The 22899-nt window shown below is 46.0% G+C and overlaps 1 protein-coding gene across 1 annotated transcript; it reads left to right on the forward strand.

Moving 5' to 3' along the window:
* Positions 1 to 9732: 9732 nt before the first annotated feature.
* Positions 9733 to 22081, forward strand: CDK9 (cyclin dependent kinase 9). The gene is made up of 7 exons (XM_053373994.1): positions 9733 to 9983; positions 12918 to 12999; positions 14613 to 14703; positions 16722 to 16888; positions 17063 to 17234; positions 19003 to 19151; positions 20748 to 22081. Exons 1-7 carry the CDS (start codon positions 9793 to 9795, stop codon positions 21111 to 21113), a joined length of 1218 nt encoding a protein of 405 aa, XP_053229969.1. The 5' UTR covers positions 9733 to 9792; the 3' UTR covers positions 21114 to 22081.
* The last annotated feature ends 818 nt before the right edge of the window (positions 22082 to 22899 follow it).

Below are 22899 nucleotides of genomic sequence, written 5' to 3' on the forward strand. Positions count from 1 at the left end.
CCTTTAAAGCCCTATACAGCCTAGAACCCTCATACCTACGGGACCGCCTCTCCTGGTATGTCCCACAGAGAAACTTACGGTCTTCAAATAAAAACATCTTGAAGGTCCCAGGCCACAGAGAAGTTAGGCTGGCCTCAACTAGAGCCAGGGCTTTTTTGGCTGTGGCTCCGATCTGGTGGAACACTCTGTCACAAGAGACCAGGGCCCTGCGGGACTTGACATCTTTCCGCAGGGCCTGCAAGACAGAGCTGTTCCGCCAGGCCTTTGGCCAGGGCACAGCCTGACTCCCTCCCTCGGCAATCTTCGCGGAGCTCTGGCCCAATGGTGGCCAGTGGCTTGAATTTAATTAATTTTATAATGAATGATTTTAGAGTGTTGTTTGTGTTGTACTTTTGTATTGTTTTATTGTTAGCCACCCTGAGCCTGGCTTCGACTGGGGAGGGCAGGATATAAATAAAATTTATTATTATTATTATTATTATTATTATTATTATTATTTCCAATACTTGCACTCAGCCTTCGGCACGTGACACAGCCAGGCCAGGCAGTTCCTTCTGAGAGGTTCCCACTTTCTCCTTCCAGCAGACTTCTCCTTACTGCTTCTTTGGGAGAACATCAACTTCTGTACTTATTTCTGTCACACACACTCACACAGAAACATCAGCACTCCTCTCCTCTATTGCGTTTAGAGGTAGAGTTATCCAACATTGTCTAGGGGGAATTTTACCTTTTAAAATATGGCAACCCTGACATTGTCTCTTCTTCAGTGTTCAAGGAGATGCAGCCATTACAGTCAAGTCACTCCCATGTGACCAAAATTAAACAATCACACTAGTTACTGGGGGACAATCCAGAATTAAACACACAGTAATACATTTAAGCATTCCCAATTTCAGTAAAGTAAATAACTATACTTTACAAATATGATACAGCTATTGTTACGCACCACCCCAACCTATAAGTGGTGGGAGAAACCAGGTTCCAGGTGCTCACTCAGGGTTCAGCTTCCTTGGAGTTAAGGGTGGTGTACTGTGTATTCAGGATAAGTGGCTTTATTTACACATATAGATATACTCTGAGCATAGGATGGAGGGGCTCACTGCATGAACACCCCAACAGATATTGCTCCTTCATTCATCACAATTTTGGATCCAGGCCAGAAGAGCACATCCTTCTGTCTCTAGCTCCTTGTCTGCCAGCCAAGTGTGGGAGAGAAAGCCCATGCATTTGTCCCATGGCACAAACCAACTTATTTGGTCATGCTAATGATGGCACTTGACTAGTCAGCCACAGTCAGTGCCTACAAGGGGCTGGTTTGGCAAGCTTTCTTTCTTTCTTTCTTTCTTTCTTTCTTTATTTCTTCTGCCTTTTTCCATGACAGGGACTGAAGATGGCTTACAGATAAAATAAAAACAGCTTTAAAAAGTTAAACATTAATAGAATTAAAACAATATATATTATCTATTAAAACATGCAGATCAGTACAATAAAACAAAATCATAGCACCAGTCCTTTTATTGAAAGCCATCAGTTCCCAAAAGCCTGCTGGAACAAGTAGATCTTCACTTGCATGTGGAAGGATGGCAAGGAGGGAGCCAGTCTGGCTTCTCTAGGGAGGGAGTTCCAGAGTCTGGGAGCAGCCACCACTGAGAGGGTCCTCTCTCCCATCCCCACCAAGGGTTGCAGGACCGAGAGAAGGGCCTTGCCTAAAGATCTCAGAACCTAGGCAGGTTTGTATGACAGAATGTGGTCTTCCACTCCCACTGGAAGGGGCTCTGGGCATCATACAGACTGACACCCACCCACCCAAACTCACAACAGTATAATCTGCAGTGCAACTAAATATAAAACAAAGCAAAGTAACAATTTTTAAAAGAAGAGCCTGGCTGGCAGATTCAGACAGCCTTACTGCAGCCAGAACACTATGCCAGAATGACTATGTCACGCTGTGAGAATGATGTGAAACCCACAAGGCTGGCCACAAAACCACAGCAGAGAGTATGCTTGTGCTGAGCCCATCACCACTTCAAGCCTGCTTCCTCTTCACTCCGTGTCAGCAAGGCATGCTTGGATGGTCAGAGGGCATACAGCATGCGCTCAGGGCCATCTTTTAGTAGAGATCAGCAACTGAGGGTTGATATCTCTGTTTGATGCACATCTCAAGGAGAATGCAAAGCAGAGAGAAAGAATTTTCAGTAGTGATGCCCCCTTTTGCTGATTGACAGTGGAATGGACCTCAGGAGGTTGTGGACTCTCCTTCCTTGGAAGTTTTTAAGCAGAGGTTGGATGGCCAACTAGTTGTTGTTGTTTAGTCATGTCCAACTCTTCATGACCCCATGGACCAGAGCACACCAGGCACTCCTGTCTTCCACTGCCCCCCGCAGTTTGGTCAAACTTTGAGAACACTGTTCAACCATCTCGTCCTCTGTTGTCCCCTTCTCCTTGTGCCCTCAATCTTTCCCAACATCAGGGTCTTTTCCAGGAAGTCTTTTCTTCTCATGAGGTGGCCAAAGTATTGGAGCCTCAGCTTCAGGATCTGTCCTTCCAGTGAGCACTCAAAGCTGATTTCCTTAAGAATGGATAAGTTTGATCTTCTTGGAGTCTGTGGGACTCTCAAGAGTCTCCTCCAGCACCGTAATTCAGAAGCATCAATTATTTGGCAATCAGCCTTCTTTATGGTCCAGCTCTCACTTCCATACATCACTACTGAGAAAACTATAGCTTTAACTAGACGGACCTTTGTCAGCAAGGTGATGTCTCTACTTTTTAAGATGCTGTCTAGGTTTGTCATTGCTTTTCTCCCAAGAAGCAGGCGTCTTTTAATTTTGTGACTTCTGTCACCATCTGCAGTGATCATGGAGCCCAATAAAGTAAAATCTCTCACTGCCTCCATTTCTTCCCCTTCTATGTGCCAGGAGGTGATGGGACCTGTGGCCATGATCTTAGTTTTTTTGATGTTGAGCTTCAGACCATATTTTGCGCTCTCCTCTTTCACCCTGAATTACAGGGGGTTGGACTAAGTGACCCTTGGGATCCCTTCCAGGTATAAGATTCTATGATTCTATGATGCAGCCTAGAATTAGAGACTGTGCCTGTGTGATGCTAATTTCTCCTCCGTCCTTTCAAGCCTCTTCTGGTTCTGGGGAACAAGGTGGGAGAGGAGCTTGTCACAGCAGGAAGGCGAAGCACTTGTGCCTCTTCAGCGGCCAGACTCATCTCTGCCTCTTGGCCTCTCTCCTCTCCTGCTTCAGCTTCTGCCTCTGATTCTGCACTGCTCTCTGCTACACACTCCCTTCTCACTAAACCCTGTTCCCTCTTCTGCTTCCAACAACTCTTCCCATCTTTTCCTTCTGACCACTCATTGTCATTCCACCCCACTCCCATGGCTCTTCCCTGGGGGTTTCCACAGCTGGTTCCTCCCACCATTCCTCTGTTTCCATTCAGTCCCTGACAATGACAGGATTGACTCATGTTAAGCTTGTGTTCCACAAAGACCCCTAGATCCTTTTCACATGTCCTTCTAGCAAGCCGGGTGCATCCCCATCTTAGATTTGTGCTGCTGGTTCTTCCTGCAGAATCTGGCATTTGTTTCTTTTGAAATTCATTTTAAGTTTTTTATAATTGTTATTAAAGATTTCTTAGTTTACAAAAATAAGTGTGCTGTCTTTTTCCCCCAGCTTTTGTTTTCAGTTTCATTTGTTGTGAGACATTGATGCTGCATGCAGTATTACGTCGAGAAGAAAAGAGGGGGAAAGAGGGGGAGGGGTCAGGTGGTTATGCTTCTATTCTTCTACTGAGTGTATGTGTGGGGTTTTGTGTCGGTGTCACGTGTGGGTTATTCATTTTGTTAGTTTCATCCAAGGAGGCTCACCTGGCGTCCCCTTTTGCGAGAAAAACAGGAAGCTGCTTTCTGCAGAATCAGAGCAGCTGTAAGAAGAGAAGGGGTGGCAGTAGCAGAGCCCAAAGAGGCACCAGCTTTTGAGCTACATCTCAGAAAAAGGAACAGTGCTGATGAAGGCCATGGCCTTGGAAAGGATCTTGCTGGGCAGATAAAGAGGCTTGGAGGGGTGCTTTCAGCTCAAGGCTCTCTATCCCTGTTAAAAGAAAAACAGTGATGCATATCAAGGACTTAGAATGCTCTGACGTGCTCCACAAAGGATCAGAATAAACAGTTTGTCTATTCAGTGCTCCAACACCAGACAGGCCCCCCAGACTGAAATATGGGTACCTCTGCAACCCTCAGTCTTTTTTTGGGTGTGTGGAGGTTCATGGTGGCACAGTGCCACAGAGATGTTGGATAGCTGCTGGGGCATGACAGGAATTCCCGACTTCCTTTGGTCCAGGGCACAAACTGATCCATTGTCTTTGCATCAGAGCTGAAAGATCTGATGGAGTGGGGAGGAAATGTGAGCAGATTGGGCCCAGCCTGAAAGGAAGCCAGATGATTGGGCAACCAGCAGAGCAGAGCACCGGTCTGTCCAAGGGTCAAGAAGTCGGCAAGCAGCCTGAACCACCCCAGGGAAGGGCCAGCGATTCCAGGATTGGCCTTGTGTCTTGCTCTAAATGGAAATTCCCCCTTGCTCCACGAGGGAATATGTTTATTCAGGGGCAATGCCTTTCACCACTTAGCCTTCTGCCCGAGCTCCACAAAATTAATAGATGGGTGATTAAGAGCTCAACAACAACAAATCTTCATGAACTACCTGTTTTGACCAACAACTCCCCTCAACCCAATTCAAGCCTCCTTTGGTGTGATTTCAGCTTACGCTGCATTTGTCTTGCAGTGGCTGTGCATAACAACACTGCATAATTTTATGTTTTTCTCACTTTGGTTCTTTTAATATATTAATAATAATAATAATTGTACCCCGTTCATCTGGCTGGGTTTCCCCAGCCACTCTGGGCGGCTTTCAACAAAGATTAAAAATACATTAAAATGTCACACATTAAAAACTTCCCCGAACAGGGTTGTCTTCAGATGTCTTCTAAATGTCAGGTAGTTGTTTATCTCTTTCACACCTAATGGGAGGGCGTTCCATAAGGTGGGTGCCACTACCAAGAAGGCCCTCTGCCTGGTTCACTGTAGCTTTGCTTCTGGCAGTGAGGGAATCGCCAGAAGGCCCTCGGTGCTGGACCTCAGCGTTCAGGCAAAATGATGGCGGGTGGAGACGCTCCTTCAGGCATACTGGGCCGAGGCCATTGAGGGCTTTAAAGGTCAGCACCAACACTTTGAATTGTGCTCGGAAATGTACTGGGAGCCAATGTAGGTCTTTCAAGATGTTGTCTCACCGGCCACCCCCAGTCACCAGTCTAGCTGCTGCATTCTGGATTAATTCCCCCCCCCCCATTCTGGATTAATTGTAGTTTCCGGGTCACCTTCAAAGGTAGCCCCACATAGAGCGCATTGCAGTAGTCCAAGTGGGAGATAAGTAAAGCATGCACCACTCTGGCGAGACATTCTACAGGCAGGTTGGGTCTCAGCCTGTGTACCAGATGGAGCTGATAAACAGCTGCCCTGGACACAGAATTGACCTGCGCCTCCATGGACAGCTTTGAGTTCAGAATGACTCCCAGGCCGCGCACCTGGTCCTTCAGGGGCACAGTTATCTCAATCAGGACCAGGGAGTCCTCCACACCCGCTTGCTCCCTGTCCCCCAAGAACCGTACTTCTGTCTTGTCAGGATTCAACCTCAATCCATTACTGCATCACTGTCCAGTACAACTGCTGCCTTCAGAGGCCAATGGCTCAGGGCTCTGGCTTTTGTGTGACCAGCAGGGACAGATAACATGTTGCCCTCCAGGTGTGATTCAACTGCAGTTCCCATCCGTGGTTGGCTACAGTAGGGGGATGACTCACACTCATTGCTCCTCCCACGTCTACCTCTGGCCACACCCACTCTTGCCTCTGGCCCTGCTCACCATGGATGACAGTTGCCCACAGAGAAATGCAGCGCTCAGGCTAAACAAATAACAAAGACAAAACAAAACAAAACACAACTCATTTTATTTAACCCATCAAAATGTCACAAATAGCATGAAATTAACACCAATTGGTTCCTTTAGATGGAGAATGAATGACACCCTGTTTAGAGATCCAGAGGTCACCAAGAAGGCCCAAAAAACTTTGAAAGACTATTTCGAGATAAATTTGAATACTACGGTTGAAAAAAGAGTAATCTGGGACGCAAGCAAAGCGGTTATGAGAGGGTTTCTGATTCAACAGAACATAATAAAGAAGAGAACTCAAAATGAGAAAAAAGACAAAATTTTGGAGAAAATAAAAGAAGGAGAGAAGAAACTAAGAGTGAAACCAAAGTCGCAAGAGATTCTGAGAGAAATAAAGCTGTATCAAGTACAATATATGAAAATGATAAATCAGGAAATAGAATGGAAAATTAAGCAGATGAGACAAAAGACATTTGAATCGGCTAATAAATGTGGGAAACTGCTGGCTTGGCAGATGAAAAAAAGGCAAAAACTGAATACCATTACAAATTTGGAAGTGGAAGGAAAGAATATACAGAATCCAGTGGAGATTAGAAAGTGCTTCCAGAGATATTTCAAACAACTATATACACAAGGGCCACAGAAAGAGACCGATATAGACCAATTTTTAAGAACAAATGGATTACAAAAAATTTCTCAAGAAAATAAATTAATGCTGAATTGTAAAATAACAGATCAGGAGGTGGAAGGTGCCATCCAAAATATGCAGCTGAGCAAATCTCCAGGGTCGGACGGTTTAACCTCAAAATACTATAGATCTTTGAAAGATTGGTTAATTCAACCACTAAAGGAGGTTTGTAATGAAATTTTGAAGGAGGAAAAAGCGCCTGAGTCGTGGAAGGAAGCTTATATTACACTTATACCGAAAACTGAGGCCGAAAAAACACAACTTAAGAACTACCGCCCCATACCCCTACTTAACGTGGATTACAAAATTTTCGCAGATATTTTGGCTAAAAGACTGAAAAAGGTACTAGTTGAGGAGATACATAAAGACCAAGCTGGCTTTCTCCCGGGTAGACACTTGTCTGACAACACGAGAAATATAATTAACATTTTAGAGAAGTTGCAAGTGAATATTAATACTAAAGCAGTTTTGATATTTGTTGACGCGGAGAAAGCCTTCGACAATATTTCTTGGAGTTTCATGAAGAAAAATCTACAGGGGATGGGGGTTGGTCAAGGTTTTGAAAATAGTATAGGTGCAATTTACTCAGAACAAAAGGCTAAATTGATAGTTAACAATGTGGTGACAGAAGAATTTAAGATGGAGAAAGGGACACGACAAGGCTGCCCAATTTCCCCATTGCTTTTTATATCGGTCCTGGAGGTTCTGCTAAACATGACTAGAAGAGACCATTTGATCAAAGGTATTCAGGTCGGAGCTAAACAGTACAAACTTAAAGCGTTTGCAGATGACCTAGTACTGACATTACAGGAGCCAGAATCTAGTACTAAAAGAGTATTAGAATTGATTCAGGAATTTGGTCAAGTTGCAGGATTCAAGTTGAACAAGTTAAAGACTAAGGTTCTTGAGAAAAATCTAACACCGATCGAGAAAGAGAGAAAACAATTTTCCCCCCCTTCCAGTAGCACCTTAAAGACCAACTAAGTTAGTTCTTGGTATGAGCTTTCGTGTGCATGCACACTTCTTCAGATACACTTGAAACAGAAGTTGCCAGATCCCTCTATATAGTGAGAAGGTGGGGAGGGGTATTACTCAGAAGGGTGGTGGGAATGGGTGATTGGCAGATAGCTGTGATGAGCCTGTTGACGACTCTTAATGACTGCAATAGGTCTTACAGGAAAAAGCAAGGGGTGAGAAGGTGAAAAATGGCTTTGTCATGTATAATGAGATAAGAATCCAATGTCTTTGTTCAGACCAGGTAGCATACATTATACATGACAAAGCCATTTTTCACCTTCTCACCCCTTGCTTTTTCCTGTAAGACCTATTGCAAAATGAAAATGAAGGAAAATGAAGGTACATTCTTTCACCTTTGGTGGATGTGCCCAAAGATTAAGGCTTTCTGGGAAATGATATATAATGAAATGAAAAAGGTATTTAAATATACCTTTCTGAAGAAACCAGAGGCCTTTCTCCTGGGCATGGTCGGCCAATGGGTGCCAAAGAAGGACAGAACTTTTTTTTATGTATGCTACAACAGCAGCAAGAATGCTCATCGCGAAGTATTGGAAGGCACAAGATCTACCCACCTTGGAAGAATGGCAGATGAAAGTGATAGACTATATGGAATTGGCGGAAATGACTGGCAGAATCCGCGACCAGGGAGAAGAGTTGGTGGAAGAAAATTGGAAGAAATTTAAAGACTATCTGCAGAAACACTGTAAAATTAATGAATGTTAAAATGATGCAGGATTGAAATGAGATGGTTTTAGTAACAAAATTAAAAGAATATGCAAAAAAGGGTTGATAATTAGATGAAAATATGTTTAACATGTCAAGATTTATAATTAGGATAAAAACAAAGAGGGAAAGGATTTGCTGAATTAACTATGTGAACTGGAATACAAAAAAGGGAGGTGTGAGGAGGTCAGGAAACAAGTAATTGAAATATAAGACATGAAAAATTGATTTGTTTTGTTACGGCTAAAATCTGGGTGCGGGGCTACTCTGCCACCCAGCTCATCGGACTAAGTCCGTGGGTCCCTGCGGAAGAAAATGAGCTCAGCCGGACAGGAGCAAACTGCAGAAGATCCAAGTTTATTGCGCAACAGGTTCAAGGCAAGATTGAACAGCGAGAAAGGGGTGACATGAACTTTTGAAACTCCCCCCATGTCCCAGAATACAGTGCAAAATACATCCCAGTTACATCATGAATACATTAAGGAGAGGTTGGGTTACACCGGATTAACATATGGAGGAGGGAGGGGGGAATATGCAGAGCTGGAGATATGTGCAGATAAGCGCTTCCTGAGTGCCGGTGATGGGAAGACAATGGTGCATGTATGCATAGTCTGCCACCTGGCATTGCCCGGAGGAAAGGCTTGGCAGAGCACCTTACTTGAGGGATTATGGAGGACAGGGGAGGTGTCATAGAGTCCTAGAGAAATTGAGCAAATTGGCACGTTGATTTTCTATGGATTTTCTAGATTTTAGTCCCTTTTGACATTGACAATTGGGAATAAATGGATATATTGTAGTGAAGAAGAAGGTGAAGAAGACATGCCCCCCCCCTTTCCGTAACAGTTTTTAATTGTTTTTTTATTTTTTACATATTTTGTATTTTTTCTGTATTTTTGTATTTTTTTGTCTTCTTTATTTTTCTTTTCTTATATTGTAATTTTCTTTGTTTGTAAAATCTCAATAAATATCTATAAAAAAAACACAAAATGTCACAAATAGCTTTCGCCGTTCTCAGAAACTCTGGATCAAGGCTGGGTGGTAAACAGGTTGGGAGATGGAAATAAGAGTTGCCTCTTATTGATGAACCTGCCTTTTGAGGGTACAGCGCCTGTAAATTATGCAAAGGGGGGGGGAACCCGAGTTAAAATAAAAGCAGAAATTTACCAGGGTCAGCTCCCCCTATTCCGCCCCATCTCATCTGTTGAACCCCCACCTTTCCTGATAAAAGGCGGCTGTTTGGCTCCCTCTTGAGGCCTGCGCGCTGCACTGCAGGTTCCCCGGCGGGGCGGGGCTTTCCCTAGGACCTGCCCCGCCCCGCCCGCTCGCCCGCCTACAAAGCCCGGCGTGCCTCACGACAGCGGGTCCCCGTATCCCGGAAGTGGCGTTGGTGGCGGCGGGACGAGTGGAACTGCAGAGAAATGGAGCGGCCGGGCGGAAGCGTTCCCGGAAACGTGCCGCTGCGCCCCTCGGACGGCGGCCGGCGGCAGCCAGAAGAGATCAGGGGCGCCGGCTCCGCCATGGCCAAGCAGTACGACGCGGTGGAGTGTCCCTACTGCGACGAGGTCTCCAAGTACGAGAAGCTGGCCAAGATCGGGCAAGGCACCTTCGGGTGAGGCTCTGCCGGGCGCCCGTCGCCCCCCTGCGGGGAGCCCCCCGCGCCCCCACCTCCCCATGGACCCCCCACCCCCAGCAGGGTCCCCCACGTCTGAAAAAGCTCCCCGATCCCTGCGCTACGGGCCCCACAGGCTCCCCCACTGCTCCAGCCCCATGGGCTCCTAGCACAGGCTCCCAACAGACGTCCTTCATGCAGGCTTCCCTGGGGGGCCGCCCCCTTTCCTCTCCCCTCGGCTCTCCCATTGCCTGGCGTTCATTCTGGCCTCCTGTATGGTTGGCTTCCTCTGTTCTTCCTGTTCTAGCCCCACCCCTCCTGATGAGTTGCCTCCCCAAGATGCCCTCCAGCCAAGCTCCCACCGCGGCGGCGCGAGGTGCCCCTTCCTTTCCCCCTTAAGCTCCTTGCTGCCTTCCCCAAAAGTCGTCTTCTTCGCTCGTGTCTCTTAAATAACTCCCCTGCTTCACACACTGAATTGCTTCCACTACATCAGCTCCCTTCGCTGATTGCACACAGCCTTGATTAATTACTGTTATGATATTATTTGTCCCTTGGAAAAGACCAAGGCATCATAGGTGGTTCAGATCCACCCCCGTTTTATCACCTTAATAACCCCAGGAAGTAAATTAGCTGGAGAGAAAGTCTTGCCTCTGGAAGCATTTTGCTACGCCTCCACTCTGATTAAGATCATAAAAAGAGGCAGAATGTGGCCTGAGGGGACCCAGGTTCAAATTGCATGAGAGAGGGACAACAACCATCTAATCCAGAGGTTTTCAACCTTTTTGAGTCCACAGCTCCCTTGACCAACTGCATTCTTTCTGTGGCACCCCTGTGGGGCTCAGGAGCCCAGTTATGTCCCCCCTTGCCTGCAGAGCTAGCAGCCCCTGAACCCTTTTTGAACACCCTCCCTTGTGGAGTGTTCCCTCAGCCTCCTCTCCTCTCCCCTCTCCTTGGGTGTCCTCTAGACAGCTGCTGCTGCTGCCCCTGGTCTCTGAGCTGCCCACCCTGCCCCAAAGAAAGGTGCCTCCTCACACTGCCCCATAGGGGTCTGGGAAGAGGATGCCCCCAGCCTTAGTGGCCCAGCGGAGACTGGCCAAAGGTGAATGTGAGGCCAGCACCTTACCCTGGGAGGTAGCACTGGGCACTCAGCTCCCAGGCAGGCCTTGCATAAAGCAAGCACAAGAAAGCCCAGCCCAGCACCTACCTGCCTGCCTGGCCTCCCACTTGTCTGTCCATTTCCCAAAGCAAGGGCTGGTGGACTGGCAGGCTGGGCTCCTTCACCCACTTACTTGCTTGCTTGCTTGCTTACTCCAAGGCCACCTCAGCTCCTGGCAACCAGCACCATTCCCCTGAGGCACCATTCCCCTGGGGAGCTTGTAGCCAGGGCTGCTACAACAGCTGCACAAGCCTTTGGGATGCAGTTGCACAAGCCTTTGGGAGGCAGAGATGTGAGAGGGCATAAAAGAAAGGAAGGAAGGAAAAAGGGATAGAGGACAGTGTTGCCCATGGCACCCTGACCATCATTAAAAGCACCCCAGGGTGCCATGGCACACTGGTTGAAAACCCCTGATCTAATCCATCTTTGAATCCATCTAAATTAGGTGCCACAGCATTTTCCTAGTGACAAGGAGTTCCAAAGCTGAGCTTTCCTCAGGCCAAATACATACATTTGTTCTGGGTGTGTTGCAGTTCACTCTCCCCATTTCAGGCAGAATTTGCTGAGCTTTTAAGTGCAGAAGGCCTTTTCTTTCATTATTCTCTCTTCTCAGTTACCTATCTCTTGTAATTTTGTCTACCAGACTCCTTTCACGCTCTGCATGCACCTTATTCCCACCCATACTCAGACTGCCAGTTTTTTAAATCTCCTTTCTCTTATACTTTTCCATTTCACTTGCTCCTAAAGCAGCTTGCCTCTGATATCCCCTTCCTTTCTGTTCCCCATTTGTTTATTAAATTAGATATTATTATTAAACTTTCATCTTGCTTTCTAAATTCTTTCAACACTAAATTCTTTACTTTGCATACAAGAAGTTGCTGATTTTCAGGCCTTTTTCCAAACCAAAAAGCTTCACCACAGCTAGTGGGTGGGACTGGTAAGTGAGGAGATAGGGGAGTGGCTGTACCACTGAGCCCCCCTAAAAGTTCAGCTGTGTGTCCTGGCCTGGCGTCTGAGAAACCCTGTGGAAAACTAGTTATATTTTAGACTAGAAGTGCCAGTCGAGGCAATGTTGGGACAGTACCTGCTTGATGGTGGTCTCCTGTACTTTTCTCCAGCTGCTCTCAAATAATATGTGCCAGCTTGCTTGGATTATTCATGTTGTTTTGTGTCCTTCTGCAAAACCTTCCATGTGCCTGACACAGGATACCATCTTAACACATCTGCCAGATTCAAGTCTTTCCTTCCTTCCTTTTCTTATCAGCAGGATACTGTAGGATTCAACTTCCCTCCCACATGCACTTTTCTTACATCTGGCGCACATACTTTACAAAAAACAGAACAAAACTCGAGCACTTTTTGAATAGTGCCTGTTTGTTCCAAGGGTACCTCATCAAGTGGCAGCTCCACTCTGTGTACATGTGCCAAAAAAGCCATTCATCGTGTGTATACCTTGGGTGGACAAGACCCAAGACTCTGCCACTTGTGTGGGCTTTTTTATTCTTAGGAGGGTAGCTGCACTTTCCCTGTTCGATTAGATGAGGACTGCACAGGAAGATAAAGAAGGTGCTGCTGGATTAGGCCTGAAGCTGAGCACGTGAAGATAGCACTGTTGTTCGTCTCCCAGCAACTGGTGTTCTGAGAGATGTTGCTCTGGAACCCAGGAGTTCCAGTCAGCATTTATCCAGCAAGAGTTAGTCAGGCGTCTCTGGGGAGTTTGCAGGTGGAAACACCTCTAGGTCCTTGGTGAATCTTAACACTTTCCATTTTCTCTACAGGGAGGTGTTCAAAGCAAAACATCGTCAAACAGGCAAAAAAGTTGCATTGAAGAAGGTGTTGATGGAGAATGAAAAAGAGGGGGTAAGTTTGTGCTGTGTCGGGGGATGAGGGGGGCAGTGTGTGTGTGTGTGTGTATGGGTGACTATGAGCATGGGAGGTAAAGTAGCTTTGAGGTGCATCTTTGGAACAGAATGTGGGTGCAAAATTGGGTGCAGCAACCTGGATCAGGGGGAGGTGGGTCCATCTGTTGTAGTGTTGTGTTTCAAAGAGTGGTCAGGCAGATGCTGCCAGGAAGCCCTAATGCAACAAGTCAGTAGTCTTCCTTTATTATCCTTGCGTTTACCATTCAGCAGTATGTTGCCTCTACAAAGACCTTTGGCGACATACAAGAAAGGTGACTGCCTGCCTGGCCTCTGAAAAGGAAAGCTTTGTTGTGGCTCTCAGGACTGATCCCACTTGAGAAACGCACTCTGTATGAATTTGTGGCATCAATTTTTTTAAGGCCATCTAAGCCAATTGCTGTCTCACCATCTTGCCGCAGTGGATTTATTCTGCTGTACAGTGGTACCTCTGGATGCGAACGGGATCCATTCTGGAGCCCCGTTCGCATCCTGAGTAGAACATAACACGCGTGTGCGTGGGTTGCATTTTGCCACTTCCGCGCATGCACGTGACGACATTTTGAGCGTATCGGTGAGCGGTGAAACCCGGAAGTAACGTGTTCCATTACTTCCGGGTCGCCGCGGAGCATAACTTGAAAACGCTCAACCTGAAGCATATTCAACCTGATGTATGACTGTATCATAATTCCTTCCGTTTCTGGTGTTCATGCTGAGAGGAGTTGATGCTTGTGTTGCCCAAATGGCATGTGGAAGAGAGGGCTGAGTCTTGGCAGGAACCCTAAGGCTTGCAGAAGTAGAAACAAATTTTTTGACCAAAACCCCGAAGAGGAGGCTCCTCAACGGCTGCCAATTAGTTACTGGATAAAATTCAGAGTACTGGCATTGGGGTACAAAGTCCTATACAGCTTTGGACCAGGGTACCTAGAGGATCGCCTTATTCCTTGCATACCCAACTTAACATTGCAGATGCCATTCTGCAAGGAGGTCCATTCCACACAGTGTCAGAATGGGGTCTTTAGGTTGGTGGCACCTACCCGTTGAGACTTCCTCTTGTTTCATATCAGACAGGAACCTCCTCCGTAATCTTTTTGGAGCCTGCTAAAGACATTCATCTTTCAACAGGCCTTTTAAAATCTTTGTCCCAGTTGGCATCTGTCTTGAATACGAATTGATTTTATTTACATGGTGTTTTTTAAAACTTTTTAATATCATTAATTGTTTTAATATATGCAGTTGTTTTTCTATGTATGTGATTGTTTTAGTACATTGTTGTACTATAAACTCCCTTGGAAGTCCTCAAGGGAGGAGATTCATAGATAAAAGTAAATAAAACGAGAAGAAACTTTGTCAACCATTGGGTTTTTTTCTGAAAAGAAACAAGCCAGGTTTTCTAGTTTGCATGTCATGGTAAGTCAAAGCTTGTGGTCTGTTGCTCCTGGAAGGGCAGAGCAACATGTTACAAACTATAGGAATGTGAACCAGTGCACCTCTGGTATATAATAAGCTATGGTTTAGCATAGATCTCTAGCATTTATTAAAGTTTTCTAACTGACTGTCCGGGTTATTTTTTAGTTCCCCATCACAGCCCTACGGGAGATCAAAATCCTCCAACTACTCAAGCATGAAAATGTTGTGAATCTCATTGAGATCTGCAGGACCAAAGGTAAGAATTGTGGCTGCAAAAAAGGCAGTTTTTATGATTTGCAAGTTCTTATGAAAGCTGGAGATAATAATCGCAATCCAAGGCATTGAGAAATCACTATCCCACAACTCATAAGATACGATTGATTGATTGATTGATTAGATTTAGGCATATGCCATCCTTCCACACTAAAAAAAAAAAGTGTTCCAAGACTGCTTATATATATATGAATGTAAAAACAGCAGCACTATAAAGATATGAATCAGGAGCAGGTCCTGGTGGTTTCTGCATGTGCTGTAGAGGGAAGTGAGGTGCAGATAGGGCTCATCAACCTGGCAATCCAGGAGAAGGAAAACTCTGATCTTAAGCCTGTGCTGCGTTGCAGGATATATTTGGGAGAAGAAAAGGCTCAGGAGCAAAGCCTACACAAATTCAGAGTGGAATCCCTAAGGTGGTTGGATGGGGCCTATAGGCCTCTTTCTGGCAGCTCCTGCAGCCAAGCTGGTGCCAAACGCATTGCTCTGCTTTCCTTTGGATCACATCAGAGGGGGCGGGGGTGATGGTGATGGTGGTATCTTGTCATCTGGGCAGCCCAGGACCTCCAAACACACTGCCCAGCATCTGGGCAGCAAAAAGATAAATTAAAAGCATTTGCGGATGACTTAGTATTCACTTTAGAACAACTGAGCAAGAGCATACCAAAAGAGCGAATATGGTACCAAGGAAGGAAGAGTGGAAGTTTAAAATGTTTGAATATGCTGAATTGGCAGGCATAACGAACAGGGTAAGAGAAAAAGACGATAAAGAATATAAGGAGGACTGGAAAATGTTTTTTGAATATTTTAAGAACCAGTATAAACTGGTAAATAACCTAGCAGGTCTTGAGTAAATCCAGCAGAATTGAAGCTAATAGAATTTAACAGAAGAAGAAATTCGAAGATTAAAAATACGTGATTTAATAGAAAAATAAAGAAACCAGGAAAAGGGTGGAAGGGAAGTCACCAAGTATTTAGTTGTATATCAGATTGATATAAAAGTTGCTCAACGAGGGGGTGGAGGGTAGGGGATGTGGGATGTGTGTTTCTCCCCCCGCAAATAAATAATAACAAACAAACTGCCCAGGCTTGCACCCTGGGGAGGTCACTTTGGTGTTGCTAATGCAGCGGTTTGGCTTCACCCCTGGAGACACACTCCATTGTCTCTCAAGATGGATGCCAACACCAACGTCAGTATGGTGCCTTCCAGAGGTTGCCGTGCTCATTGTCCAAGGTAGCTCTGTGTGTAAATAAATCTGTATAAATTGCATGTGTTTTGGTCTTGAGTACTGGCATGCCCTAAGGGACATGGGTGGCACTGTGGGTTAAACCACAGAGCCTAGGACTTGCTGATCAGAAGGTCAGCGGTTCGAATCCCCACGATGGGGTGAGCTCCCGTTGCTCAGTCCCAGCTCCTGCCAACCTAGCAGTTCGAAAGCACAAAGTGCAAGTAGATAAATAGGTACCGCTCTGGCGGGAAGGTAAACGGCGTTTCCGTGCGCTGCTCTGGTTCGCCAGAAGCGGCTTAGTCATGCTGGCCACATGACCCGGAAGCTGTACGCCGGCTCCCTCGGCCAATAAAGCGAGATGAGCGCCGCAACCCCAGAGTCGGCCACGACTGGACCTAATGGTCAGGGGTCCCTTTACCTTTTTTACTGGCATGCCCATCCCTCCCGATTGTTGGTGAGACTGGCAAGAGCTGATGTGCATTGTATTCCCAACAGCTTCTGGGGGCACCACATTGGCTACACCTGCCACCTGTGGGAGGTGGTTCTGTGAGAGAGGGCTGTGCAGAGTGGCAGCATGTGAGGGACAGAAGCACTTCTCATTTGGGGAGGTGGGGAGGACAGACATTTTGCTTTGCATTTTTGGGTGGATCTGTGAGTACTAAATCTTTTCCTTCTCTGCCAGATGGTTTTTGATGCTGTATCCTTGCTCCTTAACGAGCCTTGAGCCTTTGAAGGCAAGACTGTGATTGCAGCTGCTTCCTTTTAATTCCTACAGCCTCCCCGTACAACCGCTGCAAGGGCAGCATCTACCTGGTATTTGACTTCTGCGAGCATGACCTGGCTGGACTCCTCAGCAATGCCCACGTCAAGTTTACACTTTCGGAGATCAAGAAAGTCATGCAAATGCTCCTGAACGGCTTGTACTACATCCACCGTAATAAGGTGAGGGGGGGTTCTTCTCTGGTTGAGACTTTCCCCTACTCCTAAGCTTCTTGACCTGAAGGAAGTTGGGAACTGTAGCTTTGGAATTTTCTGCCTGCTGGCCCTGTGACTTCTTAAGATGCACCTTTTTATAAATCTTTTTTCTACATCTACCCAATTGTTTTCCTTCTCCAGATCTTGCATCGGGACATGAAAGCAGCCAACGTGCTTATCACCCGCGATGGTGTTCTGAAGCTGGCCGACTTTGGCCTGGCTCGGGCCTTCAGCCTAGCAAAGAACAGCCAGCCCAATCGCTACACTAACAGGGTGGTGACTTTGTGGTATCGTCCTCCGGAGCTGCTTCTGGGTAGGCAATAATTTGGGACGGGGGGAGAATTGCCTGTTTGTGCTTTCCCCTTCAACCTCTTAAAGGAGCTTTTTTTTTTTTTTGTCCAAAAACCGCATTCCCTTGTGGGCCGCCTTCCAGGGGCTGCATTCTAGTGATGGGCAGGGACAGAGGTGGTTGCAGGTAGAGCAACAGATATGATTTTCAGTAGGATACATTCCAGTCACACAGCCATTGGAGGCATTTATATATATATGTATGCATTCCCCATACATACTGGCAAGCAAGAGGCAATATCACATTGTAGTTGGGCAAAAGCACTTCAGGGGAGTCCATCACAGCAAGGCCTGTATGGGAATTGACCTGAAGAGAGGGAGCCTGCCCTGGGCAGAGTTCAAAGGGATGGAAAGAGAAAGGGCTGGAGGGTTTGATACCCCTGAGATCTTACGCATATAATAAAAAGGTACGGCTGTGGTCATGCAGCAGTTTGTTTGGCTGCCAGCGGGTAGCATTGCAGACTACAGCATGACTACGGACCTGCTGGGAGGGAGGAGGGAGCCAGGTTTAATAATAATAATAATAATAATAATAATAATAATAATAATAATAATAATTTTATTTATACCCCGCCCTCCCCGGCCAGAGCCAGGCTCAGGGCAGCTAACACCAGTAAAATCATAATGGGGGGGGGGGGAATACAGGTTAAAGTGCAATTTCAAATGCAGCCTCATTTTAAAAGTAGCCCATAGATCAAAACCATAAGGGGGAGGAAAAACATAAGGCTCAGACTGAGTCCAAACCAAAGGCCAGGAGGATGGGGTTTACAAGTTCCTTTTTGCGTATTCATAGGACACTACGTTTTTAAAAAGATAATCAACTTTACTCCTGCATTTAGCATTGTGTGCGTAAGGCCTGAAAAAAAATATAAAGATGAAACACGCCTGTTTGCCGCCTTTCTCCTCAGCATGGAGGTCTTCACAACCACATGAAGCAGTGTAGTGCAGACAAGCACTTACTGTTTCTGGCAGAAGGGATCTAAATTGTGCTCGTTACTACTAGCCTCTTAATTGACTAGTGAAAGATTTGCCTTCTGCATAGGAAGCTGCCTTCTACTGAGAGACCAATGGCCCCACCTAGCCCAGAACTGGCAACCCTGACTGGCAGGCATCTCTCTAGGGCTTCAGGCAGGGCTCTGCTACTTGGAGATGCTGCCGGGGATAGAGCCTGGGACCTTCTACATGCAAAGCAGGTGTCCTACCGCTGAGCTATAGCCTTTGTGCAAAGCAAGTCTGGGAAAGAGGGTGCATCACTCCATTCCTTCTCTGCTGGCCTTTTGCATTTCCATGCTTCTTCCCCCTCCTCTTGATCTTCTGCATGGAATTCCTCATCACAAAGGATGATTAGACAATCTGTAAAAAGAGAAGACTGTTATCTTGATTCTTTTAAAATTTGCATTGTAAATTGCTGAGATATAGTAAAGAGATAGCCTACTTGTGCTTTTTGTTTACCTGAGGAATCTATGCCCCGCCTACTAACCAAAGTTCTTGGCACAGTTTAACAACCGTATTTAAAATGCAGTACAATAGACAGTTTTCTAGGGCTTTAAAGATCCACACAATGGGTTGTTAATCCTACTTAGAGTAGACCCACTGGCTAACTTGGGCACCTTAGTTGGATGCAACCCAGGATTTCCAGTTAAGACTGGAAGCAAATTGCTAATGTGTTTTTGAAGCCATGTTGTCCAGCCCTGGTTTCTTTGAGATTAATTAATGAGTTTCCTTGTGTTTAGGGGAACGAGATTATGGACCACCCATTGATCTCTGGGGCGCAGGATGCATAATGGCAGAGATGTGGACCCGAAGCCCCATCATGCAGGGAAACACAGAACAGCACCAGCTCACTCTCATCAGCCAGCTTTGCGGATGCATCACCCCGGAGGTAGGTTCCCTAATCTTTCAGGTTAGAAAATGAGCCCACCCCCCCAACCTGTGATGAAATCCTGCCCATCCATGATGGGATATTGCTTCCCACATGCTTGAGCAAGAGCTGGATTTAGTAGGTATGGCATTTGAATCTCTGGATCATATTTAAACTGCTGGCATGATCTTTGCTGTTTTTAGAAACATGGGAAGCGGCCTTATTTAGGGTCAGAGAATTGGTTCATCTACTTCACTGCACTGAGTCTCTCCAGCTGGTTATGCCCCTGTTGAGAAATGCTGGGGGGGTGGGGGGGAGTGAGCATGGTGCCTTTTCCATGCACAGCACAGCAGAGGCCCTCACACACTTCCCACGCTTTGATTATTTTAATTCTGAGATTAATACACTCCGTTTTTTAAAAAAGCTTTTCCTAGCCTAGGATAATTCATAGCATTTAAGGCTGCCTTCCTGGTCTCGCTTTCCTGCAAGAAGCTCCACCGAGGAAAGTGGAACTTACCTCTGAGAAAACCATGTTCACATTCTGCTACGGGATAAAACACTATGCTGTACAGCACAGCAAAACAACATCCAAGCTAATTATGCTTTGTGTACAGTTTTTAAAATTAAATCCGAAGGAGGGCAAAATATAGAGGCCTAGGGAAGCGATACAGCATATCATGTGAACTTCTCTGGAGTGATCATGGTTAAGGTTTCATGACTGAGGGCCTCTTCTTGTGCTTTGCCATCTGCCTCCCCTTTGCTGCTGGGGCATTTGGAAGAGGGTCTGCAAAGAAGGTTTTAACTTCACAGGCAAGCTAATTATGGGGACGGGTCATCCTTGGGGACCAGGCATGTGACGTTGGCATCACTCCCTTGAATTGTGCTCAGAAGCTTGCCTTGTGACCAGTGTAGCTGTTCAAGCTAGGAGTGGGCAATGAGGTACCCTCCAGATGTGATGGACTTCCAGCTGTTATCAACCACAGCTGGTGATAAGGAACGGTGGTGATTATAGTCCTGGAGGGGGGCAGCATCCTCAACACCCTGGGTTTTGGCACTAGCAAGGTGTGATTCCCATTTCCCTTTAGCAGTCCAGCAGCTTCTCTTGAAGACTGCAGTTTCTGAACAGTCTTCAAGGGAAGCCCCATGAATTGCTAGGACAGTAATCTTAAGTGATCACTTTCGGTGTTTCTGTCAGTTTCTTTACAACTAATAGGTTACACCCAATGTAGCACTAAGCTGAAGTCACTTTGTGGTACAAACTCACAGCTTGTGTTGGGGCCACATTGGGGGGGATTGTGTATAAAGCTGAAATCATGTATAGTCTGAACAACTGCTGTGTAACTATCCCTACTTTTTTGAAGACGATGCACTTAGCAGGCCTTGTACCCCATGCAAGGTGGCTGTTTCTGCATCAGAAAAACCTGGCACAGAGAAAGCTCTCTGTCTGGCATCCAATTTGGTGGCCGTTGCTGCATCATGTGGGAAGAAACCATAGTTTGGTTGTTCGAAGCAGTGCTTCCTTTTGCCTGACCTGATGGGGCTTTCTGACACTTGGAAACTGAAATAGGTTATCAGTCTCCTTCCTCTGGATTTAATGCTTGTCCGGTTACTCCTTAGGTGTGGCCAAACATGGATAAGTACGAACTGTATGAGAAGCTGGACCTGCCGAAAGGGCAGAAGCGCAAGGTGAAGGAGCGGCTCAAGGCGTACGTCAAAGACCCATATGCACTGGATCTCATAGACAAGCTGCTGGTCCTGGATCCTGCCCAAAGGATAGATAGCGATGACGCCCTGAATCACGACTTCTTCTGGTCCGACCCTATGCCCTCTGATCTCAAGAACATGCTCTCCACCCATAACCAATCCATGTTTGAGTACCTGGCTCCTCCCAGGAGGAGGGGTGGACATATGCCACAGCAGCCTGCCAATCAGGGCAGGAATCCAGTGGCGACCAATCAGACAGAGTTCGACAGAGTGTTCTGATGGCTGTGGACCAAGAACAAGAATGGAGTACTGGTTTCCAATGGAATAACGAAAATGATTTGTTTCAGCTGTTTTTTTTTTTTTTTTTACTGTTGCAAAGCAAAGCAAAATGAACAAAACAAAAACTGGTAGGAAGAGAACAAGACAGCTGCAGGTCTGTGTTTTAAGAGCTACAGGACTAGATTAAACACTGGAAAGGTGTGTAGAGTTCTGCCTAGCTGGGCTATCACAGACTGAATTGCAGCTTTTCTGTGCTTGTTGATTTCTAAAGTACTGAAACAATCTCGATGAACTTTTTTTTTTTTTTTAATTCATTGGTTCTATGAATTTGCACTGCTAGGAAAGTGTGTATCTGGTGTGCAGGAGGATGGAGCAGACTGGGTAGGGTCTTGTGTCCAAGAATGGCTGCTGACTTTGAATCATAACGTGGGGCCTGTCCACTTCTGCCACACATGTGTTGTGGCAGTGGGTTGGTTAGGGTGGCCAGGAAGGGAGCTGCAGATCTCCCAGGCTTTGGTAACAGAGGTAGCCTTCCCATGGTGGCAGAGAAGAACGTGGACCCATCCTTGAGCCACTGTAGGATGGCCATCTAACCATTGTTGCTTAAATAGGGGTCCCCAGCTGTTGGACTACAAGTCCCATCATACCTAGCCACTGGTCCTGCTGTGGATGATGGGAGTCGTAGTCTAACAGGTGGTGAACCAAGTTTGAGAAACACTGAATTCTGATCTTTTTGCTGCACCACTATGTAGCTCTGCCATGAATTTTGTAGGCTTCAAGCTTTTTTATTATTATTATTTAAAAATCCCAACAGCAGGCAGTAAATGCTCACTTACTTGGACCTAACAAGGCAAGAGGTCTGATGACTTTCCACCCGGCGTATGGGTGGGATACTTATCTGTATTATACTTATATCATGTTCTGGTCTTTTTCTAAATAGCTCAACTGTAATAAAAGGTATTTGCATATATATCTGGTACTGTGTAAGAGCTGCTTTATTTTTTAGATTGCAGAGTTAGCCAGCGGTGTAGTAGTTAAAAGTCTCAGATTAAGTGTAGAGAGAGTAGAGTACAAATTCTCCCTTTTGGACCTGTCTGTCTGTCTGTCTCTTTCATATGTCTGCACACACACACACACACACACACACACACACATTATCCCTTGGCTTACTTCACTTGCAGGGTGGATGGATGTGAAGATAAAATGGAACAACTATGTATGTCATCTTGAACTCCTCTGAGGGAATGTGGGATAAAAGAAATCAGTAATAAATAAATACCATCTGATCAGGAGATTTGGAACAAAGAGGGCTGATTGTCTTATCTTCTCCTCTTGGACGTTACAACTGCGATCGTTCTGTCCAGCGGAACACCCAAGGAGAGGGCATATTGGGGCAGGGAGGGGGCCTGTTGGGAAGGGAGACACAGCTTCGCCTCTGTATCACATCCAACCACCTGCCAGCCCTCAGATGATGGCTTTCAGACAGTCAGATCCTACACACAGCTCTAAGGGAATTAACAACTAGAATACTTTAAAAGGAGGACTTAACCCACATTAACAGTATGGTTATATTGCTAGACTTTATTTGGTATTTATTTTATTTCTACCTTTGGTTTTTGGGTGGAGATGATACTGCCAGGTTACACTGCTGCACTAAAATATACTGGGAATCTGGTTTTATTCTGTGTGGCAACAAACGCTTCCTCACTAGTGAACCCAGCCAGATGGGAGGGGTATAAATAATAAAGTTGTTGTTGTTAATCTATATAAAAATGAACCACCATCG

The sequence above is a fragment of the Podarcis raffonei genome, chromosome Z (assembly GCF_027172205.1).
Source record: "Podarcis raffonei isolate rPodRaf1 chromosome Z, rPodRaf1.pri, whole genome shotgun sequence".
In the NCBI taxonomy this organism is placed as follows: domain Eukaryota; kingdom Metazoa; phylum Chordata; class Lepidosauria; order Squamata; family Lacertidae; genus Podarcis; species Podarcis raffonei.